The sequence below is a fragment of the Polypterus senegalus genome, chromosome 15 (assembly GCF_016835505.1).
Source record: "Polypterus senegalus isolate Bchr_013 chromosome 15, ASM1683550v1, whole genome shotgun sequence".
Lineage (NCBI taxonomy): Eukaryota > Metazoa > Chordata > Cladistia > Polypteriformes > Polypteridae > Polypterus > Polypterus senegalus.
The window spans coordinates 42,671,657-42,696,401 of NC_053168.1; the positions used below are offsets into that span (position 1 = coordinate 42,671,657).

At 36.5% G+C, this 24,745-nt stretch overlaps 1 protein-coding gene and 1 pseudogene across 3 annotated transcripts in view; one reads left to right on the forward strand and one right to left on the reverse strand.

Annotated features, from left to right (window-relative positions):
* kat2b (K(lysine) acetyltransferase 2B) overlaps positions 1 to 24,745 on the reverse strand; it is a 66,915-nt gene that overhangs the window by 10,549 nt on the left and 31,621 nt on the right. For 2 of the 3 annotated variants that reach the window (XM_039736383.1, XM_039736382.1), the window contains exons 7-17: positions 21,754 to 21,854; positions 21,290 to 21,415; positions 21,077 to 21,207; positions 18,948 to 19,156; positions 15,945 to 16,071; positions 15,286 to 15,396; positions 10,299 to 10,442; positions 9,894 to 10,008; positions 8,243 to 8,273; positions 5,581 to 5,644; positions 5,384 to 5,468 (exon numbers count right to left, since the gene is read on the reverse strand). In XM_039736383.1, the coding sequence (XP_039592317.1) occupies positions 5,384 to 5,468; positions 5,581 to 5,644; positions 8,243 to 8,273; positions 9,894 to 10,008; positions 10,299 to 10,442; positions 15,286 to 15,396; positions 15,945 to 16,071; positions 18,948 to 19,156; positions 21,077 to 21,207; positions 21,290 to 21,415; positions 21,754 to 21,854 (1,244 nt within the window). The remainder of the gene's footprint in view (positions 1 to 5,383; positions 5,469 to 5,580; positions 5,645 to 8,242; positions 8,274 to 9,893; positions 10,009 to 10,298; positions 10,443 to 15,285; positions 15,397 to 15,944; positions 16,072 to 18,947; positions 19,157 to 21,076; positions 21,208 to 21,289; positions 21,416 to 21,753; positions 21,855 to 24,745) is intronic. The other variant, XM_039736384.1, reaches the window with a different exon arrangement.
* LOC120515688 lies at positions 12,417 to 13,722 on the forward strand (annotated as a pseudogene).

Genomic DNA, 24,745 nt, shown 5'->3' on the forward strand with positions numbered 1-24,745 from the left:
AGCTGTGATGTGTGCATCAGTGTAATGGATGTACCAGGAAATCATGCATTGACAAAAGTTCCCGTTTGCTTGGAATTGAAAGTGTGATTAAATCGTTATTTTTTAACGCGTTATGGAGTACATGCATCGAAGCTTCTCAACTGTGCTTGTGCTAAGAAAGGGAAAATTTTAAAAATAACGTAACATGATTCTGCGTTAACCTAATATTTTTCATACGTCCCAAACCAAGGAGATGGGAAGGTAAAATGAATCGGTAGCGCGTACATAGTCAGTACATCCCTCTCGGGAATCGAACCTCGAATGTCGGCGTTAGAGGCGAAGACTCTACAATTGCGCCACCGCTTGTCTATGCTAAAGTATATATTGTAGATCGGGCTATAGATATACATTTATATATATACCCGTGTATCGCAGTGGAGAAGTAGAAGTTATGAAAAAGAAAAGGGAACATTTTAAAAATAACGTAACATGATTGTCAATATACAGTAATTGTTTTGTGAGTGTTATTGAATGTTGCTGTCATCAAGGATTTGATTATCATTATTTCTTTCAATCAGGCTCGTATTTGTACGATGTGTTCAAGTTACATTCCGTGTTTGTCAATCGTTGTAAAGATAAGAGGTTTCATTCATCGATTAGTTCCTTACTGCATCAATAAACAGCTCGTCTTCCTTTTTATCTGTGATGTGACAAACTGCATGCACGGGGTTTTTTTTTACGCTGTCTTCCTTTAGCGGGACATTGACTTTTTCCACCGTGTGCTTTGTTTCCACAGTAGCTGCATTTATGAATATGCTTATCAGGCGCTTCATATTTTTGCTGCCTTTTCAATTGTGTAATTCGGTTTTGTTCAGCTCTTTGGAACTGTTGCTTTTTATCTGTGCACTGCATCAGTTCACGTGAGCCACTCGGTGTACTTGCATCGAAGGTTCCCAGCTGTGCTGGTGCCATCTCGTGCTATGTCCATAGCTTTATTTAATGTTACCTTAGTCCTGGCACTTAAAACTTTCTCTGGCAGTTTCGCTGAGTTTGTGTCAAACACCACCCTGACCATCTCATCTTCCTCTCCATAAGCACAGTCCTTCACCCGTGAATATTTACCCGTGGCAGTTTGCTATTGGATTGCCGCTGACGGATGGCCTTATATGGGCAGGCACTAAATTACAAACGCCAGCGGCAGCCTGTCTATGAACTTAATTTAAAGTGTAGGTTTACATCGTGCTTTGTTTCCGAAGTAGCAGAACTCGCTTCTTATTGTTTCGCTGCCTTCTCAATTATATAATGCATGTTTTCTTCAGCGCTTTTTTGAGGTCTTCCTGGTTTTCTATGTACTGCGTGATTACGTGGGAGGCGTGATGATGTCACACGAAACTCCCCCCCGGCGTTGAAGCTCATCTCCATTACAGTAAATGGAGAAAAACTGCTTCCAGTTATGACCATTACGCGTAGAATTTCGATATAAAACCTGTCCAACTTTTGTAAGGAAGCTGTAAGGAATCAACCTGCCAAATTTCAGCCTTCCACCCACACGGGAAGTTGGAGAATTAGTGATGAGTCAGTGAGTGAGTGAGTGAGTGAGTGAGTGAGTCAGTGAGTGAGTGAGTGAGTGAGTGAGTGAGGGCTTTGCCTTTTATTAGTATAGATTCCCCACTCAGCTAGCTCCACTCTTATTAGCAACATTTACATAAGCTAGAAACAATCAAATTCTACCTCAAACTTTTTGCCAAGCATTAATCACCATCTTTCCTAAACTTACTACAATGTGCATCATACAGACCAATTTCACTTCTGAATAGTGATGTTAAGATACTCTCCAAAGTCCTAGCTAGAAGGATGGAGAAAGTGCTGCATTCTGTAATATCACAAAATCAAACTGGATTTATTGAAGGCCAACACTTAGCTTCCAATCTTCGACACCTGTTTAATGTAATATATTCACCAGCAAAGTCAAACAACCCAGAGATATTATTATCGTTAGATGCAGAAAAAGCATTCGACATGATTGAATGGAACTACCTTTTCACTATATTAGAGAAATTTGGGTTTGGCCTGAACATTTGTGGATGGATCAAACTACTGTATACCAATCTAGAAGCTTCAGTTTGTATTAACAACATTTGTTCAGATTACTTTAAACTAGAACATGGCACCAGACAAGGATGCCCCTTGTCACCTCTGCTATTTACAATCACCATTGAACCACTGGCAGTTCACTGTCGAAATGCTTATCAGATAAATGGGGTTATCAGAGAAGGACTTGAACAGAAAATTTCTCTATATGCAGATGATATGGTACTGTATATATCAGACCCACAAAATACTGTGCCTGCAGTCTTAACAGCACTTACAGAATTTCAAAAGATCTCTGGTCTCAGAATTAATTTGAATGAAAGTGTGCTCTTTCCAGTGAATTCTCAAGCATACAATATCAGATTGGACACCTTCCCTTTTATCATTGCAGATCAGTTTAAATACCTAGGGGTAAACATCACAAGTAAATATAAAGCTCTTTATCAGCAAAATTTCGCCGTCTGTATGGAAAAAATTAAGCAAGACTTGCATAGACGGTCAACCCTTCATCTCACTCTAGCTGGAAGAATTAACATTATTAAGATGAATATCCTTCCTAAGCTTCTCTTTTTATTTCAAAACATTCCAATATACATCAATAAATCATTTTTTAAGCAATTAGATTCAACCATAACCTCATTTATTTGGAACTCAAAACATCCACGTATCCAAAGAGTGAACATATAAAGACCTAAGGCAGAAAATGGCATGGCTCTACCTAACTTTCAGTTTTATTACTGGGCAGCAAACATACAAGCTGTAAAAACCTGCACACAAATAGATGAACATATACAGGCTTGGTCAGCGATAGAAATAAAATCCTGCAGTACTTCTTTATATTCTCTGCTTTGTGTCCCAATAAATGCAAGTTATCCCCAATATATTAATAACCCAATTGTGCTTCACTCACTCAGAATATGGAACCAATGTAGAAAGAATTTTAAGATGGAGAATCTTTTATCTGTGGCACCTCTGCATGAGAACCACCTTTTTCAACCCTCGCAAACATATGCAGTTTTTAATATCTGGAAAACATTTGGGATGAAATTGTATATAGACAACATCTTTGCATCCTATTAACAATTACATTCCAAATTTAACTTTCCAACAACACATTTCTTTCACTATCTTCAAATTAGAAACTTTGCTAAACAGAACCTGCTCGATTTCCCTCATCTCGCACCTTCCTCTATGCTGGAAAAAATACTGCTCAGTTTGGAGGACTCAGACAGCATTTCTGCGATATATAAAATTATTTTACAGTCCCTCCCTTTCAAAGATCCAAGAGGACAATGGGAAAATCACTCAACATATCAGAAAAGGAGTGGAAGGGCGCAAAGCATACAATTATTCAACTTAAAATTATATATCAAGCACATCTGTCTTGCTTAAAACTGTCCAAAATGTTTCCAGGGCAAGATCCACCCTGCGAACACTGCAATCAAGTCCCAGCCTCACTGGGTCACATGTTTTGGGCCTGCACCAAATTAACACCATTCTGGACAAAAAAGTTTAAGTGCCTTTCAGATAGCCTTGGTGTCACAATCCCTCCTAACCCATTATCAGCTGTGTTTGGTGTTCTTCCAGATGAGCTTAAAGCAGAGAAGGACAAACAAACTGTGATTGCCTTCTCTACACTATTGGCACACTGACTTATTTTGCTAAACTGGAAGAATCCTAACTCTCCTCTTTTAAGTCAGTGGGTAACTAATGTTTTATACTATTTGAAATTAGAAAAAATGTAATTTTCAGTTAGAGGATCTGTGCAGAACTTCTTCAAAACCTGGAAGGATCTAATCAATAATATTTTAGAATAAGCTCTTAAATATAATTTTATACAAAAAACTAATGATACACATACAATTAAGCAAAGTTGGCTACAATTTTTTTTGATCAACCAATCCCATGCCCAGGGTTTGTTTCCTGCCATTGCGCCCTGTGTTGGCTGGGATTGGCTCCACATTGGCCATGCACTCTTTCTCAATGGTGGGTGTTGGGTTGATTTGTTTTCAATCCTATTTTAATTAATTCTATTTTTAATCGTAATTCAATTTCACCGGACCAATGAGCTCCTACTGCATGACTTTATTCCGGTTTCTCTTACATGGCCTTGCTCTCCTCATACTTATCTCCTGCCTGTGCCAATTTAAGGTCTATTACTGCTTACATGGGGTTTGAGGTAACAGCTCCCTCTTGATCCCCATCTCCTTAAGCTGATCCATGTCAGGATCAAAAATCCCCAGGAACCATGCACCAAGGCAGCTGGGAACAATAAATGTTTGGGGGTTTTTTCTGTATCCCCAACCCTCTCAGCTCCAGTGATGTGCACAAACAGTCTAAACAGCACCTCTCTCTGTTAGGTCAGTCCCCCATCATTACAATATTTTTAGTTTTGGTAAACTTGCTTGATCTACTATACTTTTTAGAATGGTATTAAATTTGTATTCCATTTCAAACAACACTAGTGTTCTTAAATTCAAAATTAATTAATTAAAAACGCACTGCATATATGAGAAAAATTAAATGACACAGACACACACAAAAACAAACTACATGTAATACCTTGTTAAAATACCCAAATGTAATATTGGGGGGAAGTGGAGTAAAGAAATGTCACTTTTAGTTTAGCTAAGTAACAGTTTAGCACTTAATAATTTAACAGAAAAAATGGTGGTACTTCAAAACATTTCAATTCCTGGAGATTGCATGCCAAAAAAACAGCTTGAGAATGCCTGACCCAGTATATAATGCATAAAAAAAAAACTAAACTGAACTAAATACATCTATAAATAAAGAAATATTCTTGAATTGTTTTTTTAATTTTGGTTTTGAATTTTTTCCCAGAATCTAATATGTAAATAATTTAAATGAAAACCAACTACTGGGTATATTGATTTCCAAGTATAAGCACATTACCACATTTTATGATTTTATTTTTTGAATTCTATTAATTTTAAAGTTTGATTTTAAATAAATCTAATATGCAGTGTAAGTAAGAAAGCAGAATCAGATGTGGCTGGCCCATCTGATACCTTTTCAAAGAGAAGATGATACTCTAAGTGGTGGTAGTTTCAAGACGGTTCATGCTGCTCAGTGACAGCTTTCTGTAAGCATACTTAAGAAAGGTAATTGCTTACACAACAAATTTAAATTAATATGTAGTATGTAAAATGATAAACGCTGAACTTAATACATAGTTCATAGTTTATCCCTGCCTGTCTATCATTAATCTTCTACTGATAAAAGCTAGAGGAAACTGAAGTGAAATCTAGATTATTGCTTAATTCGAGCAAATAATCAAATTTATATCTACCCATGGGAAAGCGTATCACATCGCTGTACCCTGGTGCTTCTGTTTTTTTGACTGGCTCCATGAAAGGCCATGCATTTTGATGGCTCTATAAAAATAGATAAATATAAAATATATCAATAATACAACATGCAGCATTTAATCATGCATTTTCTAAGAAATATAAGTTAAAATGAAACACATCTTAGCAACTTACAGACCTTTACTTGCTGCAAAATACTTTTTAAGACAGCAGAAAGTTGATCAGGGTCCTTGAACTCTTTCCTTAAGTCAAAAAATATATATATATTTTAGAATCTTTTTGTTATGGTAAAATCAACATACAGTAATTTATCCATAACTATAACATCCACAGAAAGTTTCACAGAAAATTAAAAACATTATTTCTTAAAAATGTTAAAATAATGGGGTAACATCAGTTTTTCAAAAATATTTATTGTGTCAAAAAAGTAAATTATTAAATGCTAATTTAGATACAGTGGATAGATAGATAGATAGATAGATAGATAGATAGATAGATAGATAGATAGATAGATAGATAGATAGATAGATAGATAGATAGATAGATAGATAGATAGATAGATAGATAGATAGATAGATAAGATGGAGTATAAGCATTGTGACTTGGAATGCTGAGTATGACAGGTAAGCTGGACAAAGAAGAGTACATATGTGCTCCGTATGGAGACTAGATGGAAAGGTAGAGGTATAAGAATGCTTAGTGGAAATTGTGGAAGGTACAAGATTTTCTGGGAGGGGAGACGTGATGGTAAGGGTTGGTATACTTATGTCTTAAATATTGGTTGACAAAGTAGTGGAAGTGAAGAAGGTGAGTTAGTCTGTTACAGTTGCTGGTATACAACTGAAGAATACAGTTTCAGCTTATTTTTATTTTGGTTCATGCTGTCAGAGGTGACATCAGGTGTGCTTCTGGGGAAGGTGACTATAATGAGTGGCAACCTGAATGGAAATGTTGACACTTGTGATTGTGAGGGAGTCCATGGGGGCTTTAGCTATAGTATCAGGATCTGAGGGTGAGACAATTATGGAGTTTGGTGATGTGCAACACCAGGTTTAAGAAGGAGGAAAACAAGTTAGTGACATATGAATTAGGTGATGTAGGAAGCAAAATAAACTCTTCTCCCCAACAAACAGCCTATCGGGGCATGGTGAAGGTGATGTGAAGGTGATTCATGGAGAAATTTCATAGCATTGTTTGGCTTAAAAGGAGATCTTTTAGTTAGATGCATGACGAAAAGTAAGAGATAGTATGTACCAAGGCTGAAGGTCCAGGATTTAAATGAGGAAGACTGTGAGAAAGAAATTTGGGGAAACACTGGTAGCTAGAGTAAATGAGGTTTCAGAATTATTAGGTTTAAACTGCATGAGGGAAGCAATGAAGAATGTCTGTTTGGAAATAACAGAAGACATCTGCAGTTTGTCAGAGAGACTGCCATGACACAAGAAAACAGAGTAATGGACTGCTGAGGTACAGATGACAATTGAAAAAATGAGGATATGCTATAAGGAGTGTCAATAAATAATTAAAACAGCTGACTGGGCTAAAAGGAAGGGTAGATGCAAGGATGCAAGAAGCTAAAAGATACAAGTTTGCAAGTGAACTGCAGAATTAAGAAGGAAAAATGTGGAGGATGGGCGGTGCAGTGGGTAGCTCTGCTTCCTTGCAGTTAGGAGACCCGGGTTCACTTTCCGGGCCCTCCCTGTGTGGAGTTTGCATGTTCTCCCCGTGTCTGCATGGGTTTCCTTCGGTACTCCGGTTTCCTCCCACAGTCCAAAGACATGCAGGTTAGGTGCATTAACGATTCTAAATTGTCCCTAGTGTGTGCTTAGTGTGTGGGGGTGTGTGTGTGTATGTGCCCTGTGGTGGGCTGGCACCCTGCCCGGGGTTTGTTTCCTGCCTTGTGCTCTGTGTTGGCTGGGATTGACTCCAGCAGACCCCCATGACCCTGTAGTTAGGATATAGCGGGTTGGATGATGGATGGATGGATGGATGGATGAAATGTGGAGGATGACAAAGCAGATGAAAAAGAGAGCATGTAGTAGGTGTGAATTGCTTGGAAAGTGCTAAAGGGAACATGGTGATTAACAGTAATGGGATTAATAACATAGAAAAAGTACGTGGAGAAGTTGTTGAATGAGGAGAATGAATGGAGTAATGATGTTTGCTTTGAGAAAACAGAAGGACCGAGCTGTAAACTTTCAAACAAGGATGTTACAAAAGTACTGAAAAAGATTAATATCAGTAGGTAAAGCTCAACTGTAAAAGTGTTGAAATTGTTGAAGACAGCAGAAGATCTTGGAGTTGAATGGTTTGACAGACCTGTGCAACATAATTGTGTGTGAATCCTAAAGATCTGAAATAAAGTGTGCTCATTACAGTATGCAAATTAAAGGAGGTCCACTGAAGTCAGGGCCATATACAGTACATAATGCTTTTGAAACAGGTAATAAAGGTGGTAGAAAGAATACAAGTAAAAAGAATCTGGAATCTAAAGAAAATCACTGCAATTTTGTTTTTATGCCTGGTAAAGGAATCAATATATTTAATCTTTGTCATCAGGGAAATTCGAAATGAAAAACATTTTAAATGTATTTCCTGACTGTGCTTAAGTTCTTCAAAGATTTTGGAAAATGTGAGAAAAAGGTGAGTCTAAATCTAGAATCTAGGAGACAGCAATGTTACCATACTGCCAATGAAAAATGTAATTAGTGTAGCTAATACTGTAGAGTATTTTATTTACTGTATCACTGTTTTAACATTGTTACAGTCATCATACAAAAGTTATCCTGTGCTGTAAATGCCAATTAACATTTAAAATAAAATTAGCAATATAAACATACCCTCTTCCAAAAGGTTTCCATCCAGTTTCCCCTGAAATCATAAATGCAAAAAACTTACACATTTTCTACCACAAACATTACATTTGCTATTCTAAATTGACTCACTATGAATCTAAACCACATGTACAAAATTAAACTGTTAAAGAATGAAATACAGTGGAACCTCGGTTTGCGAGCATAATTCTTTCCTGAAACGTGCTCGCAATCCAAAGCACTCGTATATCAAAGCGAATTTCCCCATAAGAAATAATGGAAACTCAGATGATTCGTTCCACAACCCAAAACTATTCATATAAAAATGATTAATACAAAATATAAAGTAAAAATACATAAAACAAATTAACTTGCACTCTACCTTTGAAAAGAATCATGGCTGGTGTGAGTGAGTTTCTAAACTCATGTGGGATTCCACCGAACGGGATGACACGCGGAAGAGTGTCCCAAAGCAATCACAGTCTCCCAGCGCTGTAGCAGTTCGCCGTATAAGTGCATCCAAAAAGATCGCAGACATGCTATAAGCGCCTGCCGTCAATGGGTCATGCAAGGAACATTATAAAGATCCCGCTACAATAAATAACAGTGCTGTTGCTGTTTCAAGTTGAATAAAGCTGGTGTTGTTAAAGTACTGAGACTCAGCTTCGTGTTTTGGGGCGCAAGATGGGGACTCGCACTTCACAGCACACACGCGCGCACACACACACACACAGAGTCACAATGCTGTAGTAAACAGTATACGCTCGTACAGATGTTGACTATATGAGTGAGGCACACAGACTCAGACGGAGAATAGGAGACGACTGCCAGAGAGAGAAGAGAAGAGAAGAGAGAGAGAGAGACAAAGAGAGAGAGAGAGAGATAAGGAGAGAGAGAGAGAGAGAGACACGCTGCACGTGAGCGAGAGAGATAAGGAGAGAGAGAGAGAGAGAGAGAGAGAAAGAAGAACCATCAGCTCAGTTGTGATCACATGACGCTCAGCAGACAAAGTGTATCCATACTACTCGTATTGCAAGACATCGCTCGTTTATCAAGTCAAAATTTATTAAAAAATTTTGCTCGTCTTACAAAACACTCGTAAACCGAAGTTCCACTGTATATGTAGAGTAGAAACATGAAAATGTCAATAATTTCTTCACAGTGCAATGTCAACCATATAAAGGATACTTTTAGGTTTTTCTCAATTCAGATTTCATATAAACAAGTTAATATGTTTACTCATGACATCAACATAATGACTGAATAACACTTATGGATCTGCGAACCTTTGATTTGACACTTGTAAGAATTTATTTTTGGAAAAAATCCTAAATTAAACAACACTAATTTACACCACTATATAAATTAATATCTAGGTTCTTACTTACACATATGTTTTAGTATTATTAAGCTAAATAAGACTTAAATGCTAATGCAGACCACATAAATGTCTATTCTTATTTTTAAAAACATAGTGTGGTAGTTTGGTTCCATACGCACAAATTCTATATTCTTTGAGCTACACAATTGGTTTAATTAAATTATAAATATCTCACGTTTGTGTTTAGTTTATTTAAAAGATTGAACTAATGCTCTGTACAACAAACAACTAAGTCCTACTTCAAAGTTTTATTTTGTAGGAATATATGCAGTACAATTAAATATCTGAATAACATACTTATGCCAGGAATGCTTTCAATGGGGATTTGTTGAACACCTTCCTTAAAACAGGAAAGCCCAGGATATACTTTTCGAATCTGTGCTTGTTTCCTTTCTATCAACTTCTTAATTATCTGAAAAAGTAACAAAGGGTGCACTATTAGTAGAACATTCCAGACAACACTCATTGGGGGACTAAAATCTAATATAAGAAAAATAAGTGCAAAAATATGAAAAATTAAAAAAAAGAAACGAAGAAGTCTATTTACATAAGGATGTCATCGACTGAAATGCATACACTGTATACAGAACTGTAATTTATTAAACCCTAAAAAATAAAAATATTATAGTAGTGCATTAAATTTAATATGTTTGGATGTGGTTCTGTTAATAAAAGAAGTAGTGACAATGCATAAACTAGTACCTCTTTTTGTTTCTTTATGATCACAGAAAATTCAGTATAGGGTATCCTTGGATTCAGTTCACAACCCATTAAGGTAGCACCTTCATAGTCCTTAATATAGCCAACATATTTTTCTTTTGGTACCTTAATGTCTTTGGAAAATCCCTAAAATAAAGACGTAGAACAAGTTTAAACAAATGAACTAAAGATAATCTTATACAATTTGTGAACATGTCATGTTTATGAACCACAACAGCCAGAAGAGAAACAAACAGAACTGAGCTACAAATTAACTTTCATAGCGGAGAAAATAGTGTAGAATAGTGCAAGACTTGTAAAATTAAAGTGCATGGTGGATGTTCATCAAGACTAGTAAAAAATGTCAAGTAACTGAAAATGTAAATGCAAAAATGTATTCTTAAACCTTTCAGCAAGATTACTTGTAAATTAATTGCACGTGTCTAACCTTCTGTAGGTCAATGCCTATCATACCATTGTAGAAATATTTCTTCATTGCTTTCAGATACACAAGTCACTCTTTGTTGCCAAAGATGAGAGGATGGCATACTCAGTACTGTTGTGACTGTGAGTACTGATACACTGTAAGGCAGAAAAAGACTGCTGCAAAAACACTGTAGTAGCTGGGACCATTAAAACTAGGTTCAGTAATTTTGTTGCCTTCAAAACCATCTGTCATGTTCAGTCACTAAAGTGAGTTGCTGCCCATGCAATTTTTCATTGACCACGTGGGATCTGTGTAATCCAAGAAGATTAGCATTGAGTCTCAAAAACTCAAAATAGTTTGCATATTTAGAAAGAGTCTTGAGCTAATGAAACTTTGCACAATCCACAAAGCCGAAAATATTTAGCTTGTCGAATTTGTCAAACCTGGTCTTAATCTTCAAGGTGATGTTGTCCAGTATTTTATAGTAGAGCTTGCTCCTCTCCCCTTTAACCAGTTGCGGCTGTGATTCTTGTTTTCTGTTAAATTAAGTCCAGTGCATCCCTGCTGAAAATGACCATAAAAGAGGCCTAAGTCTTCACGTTGACAGTCCAATGACTTCACTGTGTCTCTTACATATGCAAAGCAGAAGGCTATGTCCTTCACCTTATTCTGAAGAACACAAAATGGGGTGTCAATCTCATTAAAAATCCTATCCCATGAGATGAAAATTGGAAAGTCACAGATAAAATCCAGAGGCCATGGTGAGGATCTCTCCTTTCCAGTCTTCACAGTTTGCATTTACTATCAGGAACAACTATGAAGATCAGCCTGATAGATTTTGATGGTTTATGCAATCCTAGAGCTGGAATTTCACTTGAGAGTTGCTTTCTTTGGCATGTGTCATTTAAACACTTCATTAAGAAGAAGAGTGCACTTTGTATAATTATTGGAAATGATGCTAAGTCTTCAACTGACATAAAAAAGATTTTATACCTGTGGTGGACTTTGCAGACTGGGAAAATCCTTAGTGTAGTTTGTGAACAAAAAAGTTTCAAGGACTTTTCCTTTGACTTTTGCTTGTACTACGTGCAGTTTATTAACAACTTATTTTTCTCTAAACCACCTAATACACAACCTGCTATAGTAACACCTTTTTTGTGATTGCTTATATTGCTAGTTCCTAAAAAATATTCCTTAACTTCACAATTGGAAATGTCCTAAAATTACTAAGATTCAGGCTCTGTTGATTACAATCAGAGTCTCGTTGACTTTAACAGCAACAGAAACGTCTTGTAAACAGTTGCTGTTTTGATATCATTTTTAAGTACATCAGTGACTGCCTCTGTCAAAACATTATAAATTCTACTTGAAATTCCCAAAAACACAGTTGGCAACTCTAAATGTATTGCTAATTTCTTAACCTCTTTAGCCATCATAAGCTCTAAAGAATGTTAATTTGTGTTTTGCTACATAGCACATTGCATCAATCAGGCTTTTTTAGAATCACACTGTTTTCTTTTACTTTCTTGTTACGCATACTGATATTAAGTTTTCAATGTTCATTCAGTACCAAGTAGATTCACAAATGCCTTTAGTGTTCTTTGTGTAGATCAGCTGATTTTTCACACTTTCATAGTGCTCTTAGTAAGGTTGACTGTACACTGAAATTTGTTTTGTTTTATATTCAGTCCAAAATGTTTAACTACGTGTATGATGGAAGTGCTGTGATTGCTCAAGCTCACAAAGGAACTGGGAAAACGTTTTCCTTTGTTATTCCTCTGATTGAAAAACTCCAGTCTGATGCCTTGGAAAAAAAAATTGGAAGACCCCCAAAGTTTCTCACCCCAACAAGAGAGCTGGCTATTCAAGCGGCAAACAAATTCAAAGATATAACCAGAAAACTGGCAATAGCACGCTTTTATGGTGGAACTGCTTACAACCCACAAATTGACACTATAAGAAATGGAATTGATATCTTAGTGGGCACTCCTGGTTCTATTAAAGACCACCTTCAGAATAACAAATTAAACCTCTCAAAGTTAAAGCATGTGGTGCTGGATGAAGTTGATCATATGCTGGACATGGGCTTTGCTGAGCACGTTGAGGAGATTTTGGTGTCTGCCTACAAAAAGGGTTCTGAAGACAATCCACAGACCCTGCTATTCTCTGCTACATGCCCTAACTGAGTATGATGTTGCTAAGAAATACATAACGCGAAAATTTGAGCAAGTGGAACTAATTGGGAAGAAGACTAAAAAAATGCAACAACTGCGGAACACCTTACAATTGAATGTCATTGGTCTCAACAAACATCAGTTATTGGGGATATCATTCAGGTATACAGTGGAAGCCAAGGGCATGCAATTATCTTCTGTGAGACAAAGAAGGAAGCAATGAATTGGCCATTGGCTCCTCAATTAAGCAGGAAACCCAGTCTTTTCATGGAGACATTCCACAGAAACACAGAGAAATTACACTAAAGGGATTCCGAAATGGTTCTTCTGAAGTCCTGGTTACTACAAATGTGACAGCAAGTGGGCTAGATATTCCATAGGTTGATTTAGTTATTCAGTGCTCACCACCCAGGGCCAGACACACCGGAATCTGTATCAGCTTTTACCAGCGCAAGGAGGAAGACCAGCTGCGATTTGTAGAGACAAGAGTTGGAATAATGTTCAAGCAAGTGGGTGTCCCATTTGCAAATGATATCATCAAAGCTTCCAGGAAAGATGCTGTCAGATTTCATGATGCTGCTTCCTCCACTCTGCAGTTGGTTATTTTTGATCAGCAGCCAAAAAATTGATAGAGGAGAGAGGGGCTATTGAAGCCTTAGCAGCTGCTCTAGTACACATTTCCAGGGCTAAATCTATTGAACAGTGTTCTTTGCTTAGTTGAGATGTGGGTTTTGTAACAATGACTCTGATATGTTCAGTGGTAATGCACAGCATTGGGTATGCTTGGAGGGGCCTTAGAGAACAACTGGGTGAAGACGTTGATTAAAAGATTCATAGAATGAATTCTTAAAGGGCAAGACTGGAGTTTGCTTTGATGTTCCAGCTGCCAGTGTGAAGACCATTCAGGGTTCTTGGAAAAACTTGAGGCGTTTGCAGTTGTGTGTTGCAACTGAGCATCCTAAACTAGAAGAAATGAAGCATAGTGGAGGCAGAGTTTCATCCAGTTTGGGCAAGAAATCTTTCCATGGTGGTGGAAAGAGAAATGACCGGTTTAATAACAGAGGACAACAGAAGAGAAGCTTCGGCAGAGCTTTTGCCAACTGAGGTGTTGACTCTAGTCTTTGGAACTTTTGTCTTTCATCTTCAGAATCCTTCCAATATCAGCATGGTCATCTTTCACCATAGTCTCTTAAATCCTCACTTTGTAAGATAGTGGGATCTGAAGAAACTATGATAATTGCATTGCAATTGTGCATTTTAATGTATAGGCCCATTCACTGGAATGACAACCCTCATTAAAGAAAATAAAGAACATTTTTTTTCAAATATATGACTCTTTTTTTTTTAAGGCTAACATAAAGCATTTTTTATTCATTAGAACAGAGTAGGTACCCTTACCCTGCCTACCCTGACTTCCCATGACTAGTTCTAAGCTGATATAAACTTTATAGATGTTCAGTTGAAACTCAGAAGCAAAATGGGAAGATAAGACCAGAAGTTAACAGTCACTAAATGTATTAGTGGTGATTGCTTTTAGAATATCATTAATATACAACTCTGACCTCATACTTACCAACAATATTACAATATCACAAACTGATTATGGGCCCAATGTGAAGAATCAAAGGTTATCTAATTTGTACATGATGTAATGTGTTAATTAATATAAAGAGTCTACTAACGGGAGAACACATTCAGTTATCTTTAAGACTTTAAATACTGCATTGTAGCTAATTATGCTTGTGTCTGTCAATATTTCCCTAGTAAACAGAAATGGGAATACTTTTATAGATTGTAAATGGTTGCCTAGTTACAAAGTGGTTGCTAAGGGCATAAGTGGTACCTTAGCAGCACAGGACAGAGATAGGGTGAGCAGGTGCCAAAGCAATAAGAGTTAGAGAGCAAATGAGGGATAAATTCATGCTGGCAACAACACAGCAACTCTACATGCCACTGTGGATATGACACTGCCACCACTTTATGGCATGTTCTGTCACTGTAAGTAGTCTCCTGCAAGTTGTTGTTTTGAATGCACCACAAGTCCTAAAGGTTCTTAAAGAATAAAAATACAAAATTCCTAATTTATAAATGCATTACGCCAGCCAAGCATCCTGCCCCAGTATAGGCATTTGGCAATGTACTGAATTTAACAAAATTAAATCCATCTGTTGATATATTGATGTGTTCAGTACAATGCAGGCTTCATGAAAAGAGTGACTATCTTGATATCATTGTCTTTAATGAATGACAACACAGAGTACACAAAGAATATGCATGCAGATATGGGACAGCATATAGAGCTACAGGCAGCAACAGGACTATGAAGCAGCTACACCAACAACAGTTCACCATACTACCTCACATAAAAAATAACTGTATACCAACTTACTTGTTTTTTGAAATAGCCGATGGCATATTCATCTGCATAAGTCAGAAAATTAAGAATACTGTGCTTGATGTGATGCTCCTTTAGGTGATTCATAAGATGAGTTCCATATCCCTTAAATGAAGATGATCATATTTAAACTATGCAGAACATTTTTTTCTACAAAAATAATACCAATGAGAGAATAAAATGTAAAACCCAGCTTTAAGGCCAATCAAATATATAATATTGAAATTAAGCAAAAATTTTGCAAAAATTAAGTCCTAAAGTATAGGTGATACTGAGGCAGAGACATGTGGCCTAAAGGGATATTTCTAGCACTTTTGAAACATGTAAATAATTACAAATCTTTGAATTTTCAAATAAATTGAATAAATCAATACCTTCATAAAGAATAAAAATAGGCAAGACTAGTAGTTGGAAGACATTACAACTTTCAAAGTTAGTGATCATGCTGCACAGGTAACAGAATACAAGTCTCAAGACTTTTTAATTACATGTTTACTTACTTCTTTAAAAATTAAGAAAACTTACTATAGTGCTATACTATACTATGGTTACAAAACACGCAGGCTTTGTATCTAAATTAAATTTACTCATTTAAGATTTAAGTAAAATCAAATCCTGGTGTAAACATGCAATATAAATCCTGCCTCTCTTACTTTTACTTGCTCATTTGATGTGACAGCACAGAAGACAATTTCAGTGAAGCCTTGTGAAGGAAACATTCTGAAGCAAATCCCTCCAATCACGCGGCCATCTTTAATAAGAGCAAGAGTTTTATGTTTCCTGTGGAAAAAACACAATTGTTCATAGGCATATTTAAATGTCAGTTTCATGTGTTGATTTCCTTAAAATGCACATTCTTGATATGATATAATGAAATTATGTGTATTGTGTTCTGTCTATGTACAGTTTGCATGGCCTCTCTTCAGAAATTTGAGTGGTACAATAACTACTGGTGCATTACCTGCACAGCTTCACTTAATAAGTCTCTCTATTATAATAAAAAAATCCTGGAATGAGACAAGACTTTTTAGCCTGGGATGAGATACGACTTTTTCAGAGAGATACTTTCAAATCCCGCGAGACGAGACTCTGTGCCAAGAGATTTAACCACACCTGGGGCCTTTAATAAAAGACAAAGAGTAGATGACAAAGTAGAACATCATAAAGAATTCAAAAACGTTCGCGCGATACACATGCAGAGCTGGTTAGAGATAGTGAAAGTACTAAAATTTGAAAGTCTCAAAAAAATGATAGTAAAGCTTGCATTAGTACAAACAAATGGAAACTATTACTCGGTGAAATAACAGAACAGTGAAAAGAGATCAAATATATTGTTCGGATTTAAACTTTAAGTCGGAGACTTGTAGATCCTCTAATTCATGTTGCCATCAAGGAAAAGTAGTGTTTCTTCCCAATAAAGAGGTGTATCTGTGAGAATTAAAAGATTTGTTGTTTGATGAAAGTGATATCCACATAAGCGAGCAGCAGAGACGCGAAGTGGCTGGCGCATAGTGCAGGCCAGTGGGGGTTTGGCGAACAAAGCGAGCAGGGGACAAAGCCCCCTATATTTCATAAAACTGAAAACTTGTGTGATAATAATTACATTGCACACTCATGCAAATCTGTGTCTTTGTTTGTATTTCTTTTGCTGAATATTGAAACATGTACCATATAATGTAGTATATTGTTTTTCTGCATGTAAAACAAAATAAGTTGTTGCAGTTGCAGACACTTTCATAAATATTTCTCAAGTTCAGAGTCGGTATAATAATAAAGCATGTTATACTTTACTGTTTAACTAGCATTTGTTTTACTTGTTTTTTTAATGTATTCATGATACTGTATAAACTTCTGCCCACTTTCTATGACACTTCTTTCACACACTTCAAATAAACAATACTCTTTACACATTTAAATAATGATGGGAAATAATTTCTTTGAATTATTGGGAATAGCAAGCAAGGTATTTCTTTAACAAGTAAATGGAATTATGAATAATAAATCCACTCACATATTTAGAACCTTCTAAAAAAATGTGCAAACAGTTTACAGTGCATTACAACATAAATCACTTTACAGGATATTCTGAGTATCTGGAGTGACTGTTCAATGGAACCAATTATTTTGTAAAGCATACTGAGAATCAGGGTCATTGCCCGGGGACCCCACGAGCATAAGGGCCCCATGCTAATCTATGTATGTTGTGACTTGATGAGTGGTTGTATAGGTAGGGGCCCCAGTGCACTACTTTGCTTGGGGGCTTATAATGCTGTTAAGATGGCCCTGCTGAGAATAAATGAAAAAAACTACCAACCTGTATATGAAATTAGAAACCTGAAAACTACTCGGACAAGTGACCACTAAGTAATAAATAAGAATACTGCGGTCATGTTCCCAGTCTATGAAAGCCATTGTTAGAAAACCTCCACAGTGAACTAATACTAACAATTTAAAAAAAAAAGGATTTGCATTTCATTTTATATGCATCTATCCCTTCTTTGAACTGCTATGGTGCCATGATTTTCTATTTGTGGTCATCTTCTCCTAATGTGCTCATATTTACTATTTCTCCATGTCTGTGTATCAAATCTTACTGATGCTGGTATCTCTACTTGCACATTAGTAGTGTAATTCCTCCAGAATTGCTTTCCACTCCTCCATTGTTCCAATTTTACAGCCATTGTAATCTGGTGATCAAAATGTTCCCTGAAGAGAGTATGCCAATGTAGTATTCTGCAGCTATATTAATGACGGAAAGACTCAAACTGCTGACTCCCTCACTGTGTTTGAGAAGCGCTTGAAAACTCCCCTGTTTATTTAACATTTCTTTATCTGAAAATGGGTTTGATGCAAAGTTCTTAGTAGCTTAGGAAAGAGTAACTTAGACTTGTGTTTTGGAACTCTCCACTTATGATGGTTAATTTTGTAACTTTGTTCAGTAGCACTTTTTTTTAAAACAGACCCCAAACTGTTTACTCAATTATGTTGACCTCTTTTTTTAAGTTGGTAAATGACTAAATGTAAATGTAAAACACTCTCAATAAATACAGTTCCTCAACAATAATTGCATTTATAATTTTACAATAAAGCATATGGTATCTGACCAAGAAATGTCAGTCATTTTCCAACCCGCTATATCCTAACACATAGGGTCACAGGAGTATGTGCCTGTAAGTTTATTTGTAATTTTTGTTATGTTTTTCTTTATTTAACTTCTCCATCACTATACAAACCATTACTTTGTTTGATAATCATTCTCCATATATTAAATGGTAACACAACAAACATTCTCAAACCCATTCAATTCAATTCAGGACCATGGGCTGCTGGTTTCCATCCTGCCACACTGGGAACAAAGCAGGAAACAGCTCTGATAGAAGGGGAGTGCACTGTTAAGCCCATAGACATATACACCCACTTAGGATTAACTTTGGTTTGCCAACCAACCTATCCAGCATTTCTTGGAAGATATGAAAGGAAAACTTGGCTACAAGATTCTAACCCAGGGCACTAGATTCACTACCCACTGCAACATTGCACCACTGTATAATAAGTTGCTTGAAATAAAAAGGAAACATTAAAGATCAGTTTAAAGTCATCTCTGTATGCATAAAAAATTATGAATAACACAAATATTCATTAAAGGCATAACTCACGGGTCAAATACAAGTCTTGTAATATATTCCTTTGGCATTCTGGGAAGCTGATGAGAAAAAACGTTCTGTAGCCCAACAAGCCATATCATGATCTTTTTGTTTGGTTTTTGGTTTAGAGAATTTCCAACAACATGAAATTCAATCACTCCCCTTCGCTCTTCTAGTCTTGCAGCTTCATCTCTGGCAGAGTGTGCAGACAAGAAACTGGGCTTAATGACAAAAACAAAACAAAAACATTACATAGTAAAATGTGAAATCATTTTATCACATGTAATTTTCACAGCTAAGCAAATAAGCTCTTTCTGTAAATTTGCTACCAATTTGTCATACTTTCTTTGTGTGATTCAACATTGACTTCAACAGTAGATAGTTGAACTGTAAATGATACCTAAGTATTCATAATGAACAAGAAATATGACAAAGAATAAAAAGCACTACAATATAAACATAACCATTGCTAAAAAAAAATCCATCTAACAGTCAAAAGAAAAAACGTTTCCTTTTAAATTAATAACTGAACTTGTCAAGCTTTTGCCATAACAATATGTTCTTCTATGTTCCCACAAGATTTCTCAGAGTAGTCCTGTTTACGAATTTTTCACAAAGACATGTATGTTAGATATATGGCTGAATATAAAATTAACCAGTATAAGAGTCTGCAGGAGTATGAGCTGGCTTCAATTACTTCAGAAACTAAAATGGAACCAGTGGGTTCAGAAAAGGGATGGATGAAAAATGTTTTATTATTTTTAATATTAATATTACATCCAGAAATGTGTGACAAATCTTAAGGCTTTGAATCAAGGAATCATGCTGAATGTTAAAACAAATGTAGCTGACTTCAGTGTGACGTTGAATGTCCACATTTCAATTTCACCTTGACTTTATATTATTCACTTTTAGTATGATTAGTTATACGGATTAAAAGTTTAAAAACAGACCAGACTGGCCAAGACAGCATGTAGATATGCAAGTCCTTATGTTTACAGACAATAAAAACTTACTCAGGGAAATCATTTCAATATTTCTTAAGACATTTTAGAAACCAGCTCACAGAAAACTGTTTGTGGTTAAATCATACAAGAACAAATGTACAGCCTCTCAAATAATTCTGTGTTCATTAGAAAAGAAGGTAAAATGTTTCATGGGTTAGTGAGAAAACTGAGTGACATGTTAATTTTCGTGTGGAATATTATTACATCTGCGGTAGGCTGGCGCCCTGCCCGGGGTTTATTTCCTGCCTTGCACCCTGTGTTGACTGGGATTGGCTCCGGCAGACCCGCATGACCCTGTAGTTAGGATGTAGCAGGTTGGATAATGGATGGATGGATATTATTGCATGAGAAGTAACAATAAGGTTTGGTATATTCACAACAACAACCAGTAATCCAAGTCACACTGGAAGGGCAATAACAGACATAATATATTGAATTATAATAACAAGATAGCACAAGTAAAGAAATGTGCTGCTAGAAGATGAAGACTTTTTATTAGTACTCAAAGGACACACACTATATTTTAAAAATGAAAAAAGAGAAAATCTTTACGAAAAAATGTCATACATGACTGCTTTAAAGTACTGCTTATTAATATACTGTAGTTACAAAGCAGGTTATATAAGCTATAGCTCAGAGTTTATTGGGTAAACAGTTTTACCTTTCACATATAAAAAGGATGGCAAATACCTACCATGAAATAAGTTCTAAATGAATTGTTATAAATTATTTCACCTTATCTTCCTGTCTGGTACTACTTTTACACATAACATACTGTAACTACTATTCAGTATACAATGCTGTTAAGAGTAAATCCATGCATGGTATGTGTTATAATAAATTATGAATGGCCAACATTTCAGATTAAACCTATGTCTGATATATTAAAATCAGTTTGTTAATAAATTATGGTTGGACAGCATTTCAGGTTAAATTTTCATAAGCTATATTATAGTCAATATTAAATGAAACTGACACTCCCAATATACACATTTTAAAAAATATTTTCTTGCTTTTAGGTTGAGTAAATGAACCAATATAAAACTTTCCATAAGGTTTTTTTTTTTTTATATATAGTTTTTTTAGTGTTTAAACAAATATTTCAATTAATATGCTTTGTGGTATTATACTCACCTCTGGCCCCAGCATTGTACTTGGATCTATAGTTGACATCACTTCATTAATTAATTCCATAGGAATATCTCCTAAAACCCTTGCTCTTTTACTATCTTCAGACACAGTTTCCATAGATTTACGTTTTTCTCCTAATTATAGAAAGTCAGATTGGTATTAGGGCATATTTGTATTAAAATATTAAAATATAAAAAACTGTAGAAAAAAAATTACCTAGACTTGGTTCGGAAATAATTGAACCTTTAGACAATGAGTTAATGCCTTCACAGTTTGCTGAATCCATAGTGGCTGGGCTGGAACTGCAAGAAAATCGCCTGGCCACAGGAGGAGAACTGATAACTACAAGTGCAAGTTATAATAAAAGTTACATCATTGTAAATAAAGGCAAAATAAGGAACATTAGTACTATGAAATTAAATGCAATATCTTAAAACCAAGTTTATTTAACTTCTTGTTCTGTTTAACCTACAAAATGAGCCACCAGTAGTAATAAACATTTTTGTGTTAAAGTCCTTAAAATCATATCAAGATCAAAGAGCATCATATCAAGTGTTAAACATATTGTATATGGTTTGAAATGGTATGTATACCCTAATAATACACCACCTCACCTATTGTTTATCATTAGATGATCAGCTACGCCTTACTTCTAAAAACAGAAAAACAATGACAAATACCTGATTGCAAGCCAAGCTGACTACTAGATGAAGTCATAAAATCTTCATTCCAGATTGGGGAATTGTGACTATAAACTTCTTCCTCAAGCATTGAAAGAAATCTAAAGCAAAGTGCACAAATATATTTTATTTTATATTCATACAGTGTATTTGTGTAAAGAAATATTGTTACACAATAAATAAGTGTTAATCATTGCATGGCTTTCAATGGCAGTCCTAATACTATTAATTTTAAGCACTATGTCAAAATGGTAAGAGCGACTCTTATATTTTTCAAATCAGTTCTTTTCAAGTCCACATGATTGTAGCATACTAGTATTTAAGGACTGAAAAATAGGCTAAATTCTGTTATGAATCTCTGCTGCATGAAGGCTGATTTATAGTTTACATATTCGGTATTGACTAGTCTTTTCATGTAGAGTCTGTAAGTAGTGAGCAAATAATTACAATAAGATTAGATGGTTGTTCATGGTTAAGCACCTGAACACTTTCAGACTATCCTCCAAGAAATATAAAAATTTCTTTGATACCTGGGCAGAGATGAGTCAGATTTAGAAAGTCAAGTCAAGTCAAGTTGGGGAGCATGCACTGGTACAGTGCATTGCCACACCCACTACACAATAAAACAACTCGGGATCTTGATTGGCAACCACCCAGGCAGACACGCAGTTCAGTCCCACCCTCTGGAAATGACCTTCTATCTGCCACAGCCAGGTGTTACGTGGGTGACACCTTGGCCTGGTCCAGCTATTTGGGTCCCCAGCAATGAGAATCTTACGAGCTGGATCACCCTCGGGGAAATGCGCCACATGGCCATAGTGCCGTAACTGACGCTCCCTCACAATGCAGGTAATGTGTCTCATTCGGGACTCCATGAGCAACCGCTCATTTAATACAAAGTCAAACCAATGGTACCCAAGGATTTTCTGGAGAGATACAGTACCAAAGGAGTCCAGTCTTCGTCTCAGGTCACTGGATAGCGTCCATGTCTCGCAAACCATATAGCAAGACAGGAAGCACCAGGACGCTAAAGACTTGGACCTTCGTCCTTTTGCATAGATATCAAGAGCACCACACACCCCTTTCCAGTGACCTCATGACCCCCCCACGGTCTCCCAATCCATGTACTGACGTCATAGGAAGAGTCACCAGAGACATGAATGTCACTGCCATGGTAAGTAAATTCTTGGCAAGGTCGACACTCTCTCTGCAAACAGACACACTGCTAATGGCTTTGCTCAAGAGGTCATTAAAGGCCTAGATCTTGGTTTTTATCCAGGACACTCGCAGGCCCAGACACTCAGACTCCTCGCTCAGTCTCTCGAGCGTTCCGATCAGAGCCTCCATTGACTCTGTGAAGATCACAGCATCATCAGCAAAGTCAAGATCTGTGAATCTTTCTTCACAAACAGATGCCCCACTGCCACTGGACCACATGACCTTGCCCAACACCCAGTCCATGCAAGCATTGAACAGAGTAGGAGAACAACACACCCCTGACGAACCCCAAAATCAACTGGGAAAAACGCAGAGGTTCTGCCTCCACTCTGCACAGCACTCACAGTACCAGTGTATAGGGCGGCCATGATATCCAGCAACCTTGAGGGGATTCCGCAAACCCTCAGGATGTCCCACAGGGCAGCTCCATCAACCGAGTTGAACGCTTTATGAAAATCAACAAATGCTGCAAAGAAACTCTGCCAATATTCGCGTTTGCTGAGCACATTGAAACTTAATCTACAGGAGAGATGGATTGTCCAAGTAACATGTGTGTGACATAAACATTTTAGAAGAAAATCAAAGCACAGTATGCACTTACCTAAAAGTAAGGTAATAAGTAATGGTAACATATAAATAATGAAACATTCCAGTTGGAGTACATTTGTCGAATTGTTTGGAGAATCTGCTGTGTGAGTTTGAACTTTTAAATTCCACTTATAACCCCTCTCATATGACTATGTCTTTCTTAGCCCTGTTTATCATTCAGTTCTGTCCTGCTGAGTGTGCTGTATTAGAAAGGGTTAATAAGTATGATGGAGGTGTGTGAAAAACAAGACTTTTTTTGTCAGCATATAAATTGTGTGTCCTCATTTTTTACGATAGGTATGATAAGTCCAATTACATACAACAAGCAGTTAGTCTCGGCTTAATTATGTGTGTGACTGATGCACTATATTTGCTATGAAATCATTTGTGAATCATGTACTAGAAGTAATTAATTCTATAGGCACTTTTGATGTTTGTGGATGTCTTTACTATTTCCCTTTTACTTGACTGAAATTAAAACTGAAATCATATCTTCTAGTAAAATGTGTTGATCTATTACACCTGGGATTTTTCAGGTAAAGGAGACATCATTTTCAAAGTAAGGTAGTTTTACTCACTAATCATGGTGATCAGGGAGAGTGGTGACATGTTGAATGTTGATTAGCACATCTAAGTAATAATTTCCCTGTACTCTTTACATGTGATAATAATGACCCAATAAACTTACAGACAAAAAGCACTGTCTAACGAACATCTAGAATAGCTAACAAGAATTGTCACACTATAAATACAACATAATAACTATCAAGCATAATGCATGCACGTAGCTGCTCAAGTTGCTAATAAATCAAGAATATGTCAGTTTAATCTGATGCTGGTTGTTATATCTTAACTTACACTATAATAAACATATTAATGTAAAATATTGTCTTGCATATAATCACATTTCTTAATATCCTCTTTAATAAAACTCCTGTGTGCGTCCAGGTGTCCGTATGTGTGTATCTTCTGGTGAAGTGCGCATGCACGGGGCCACACGGCACGTGTTCAGTCTCTTCCTGTGCATTCCCTGTGCAGAGAGAGAGACAGACACGCACACACACAGGTGCGCAAGAGACAGACACACACACAGGCGCACGAGAGACAGACACACACACAGGCGCACGAGAGACAGGCACATACAGGCACGCGAGAGACAGACACACACAGGCGCACGACAGACAGA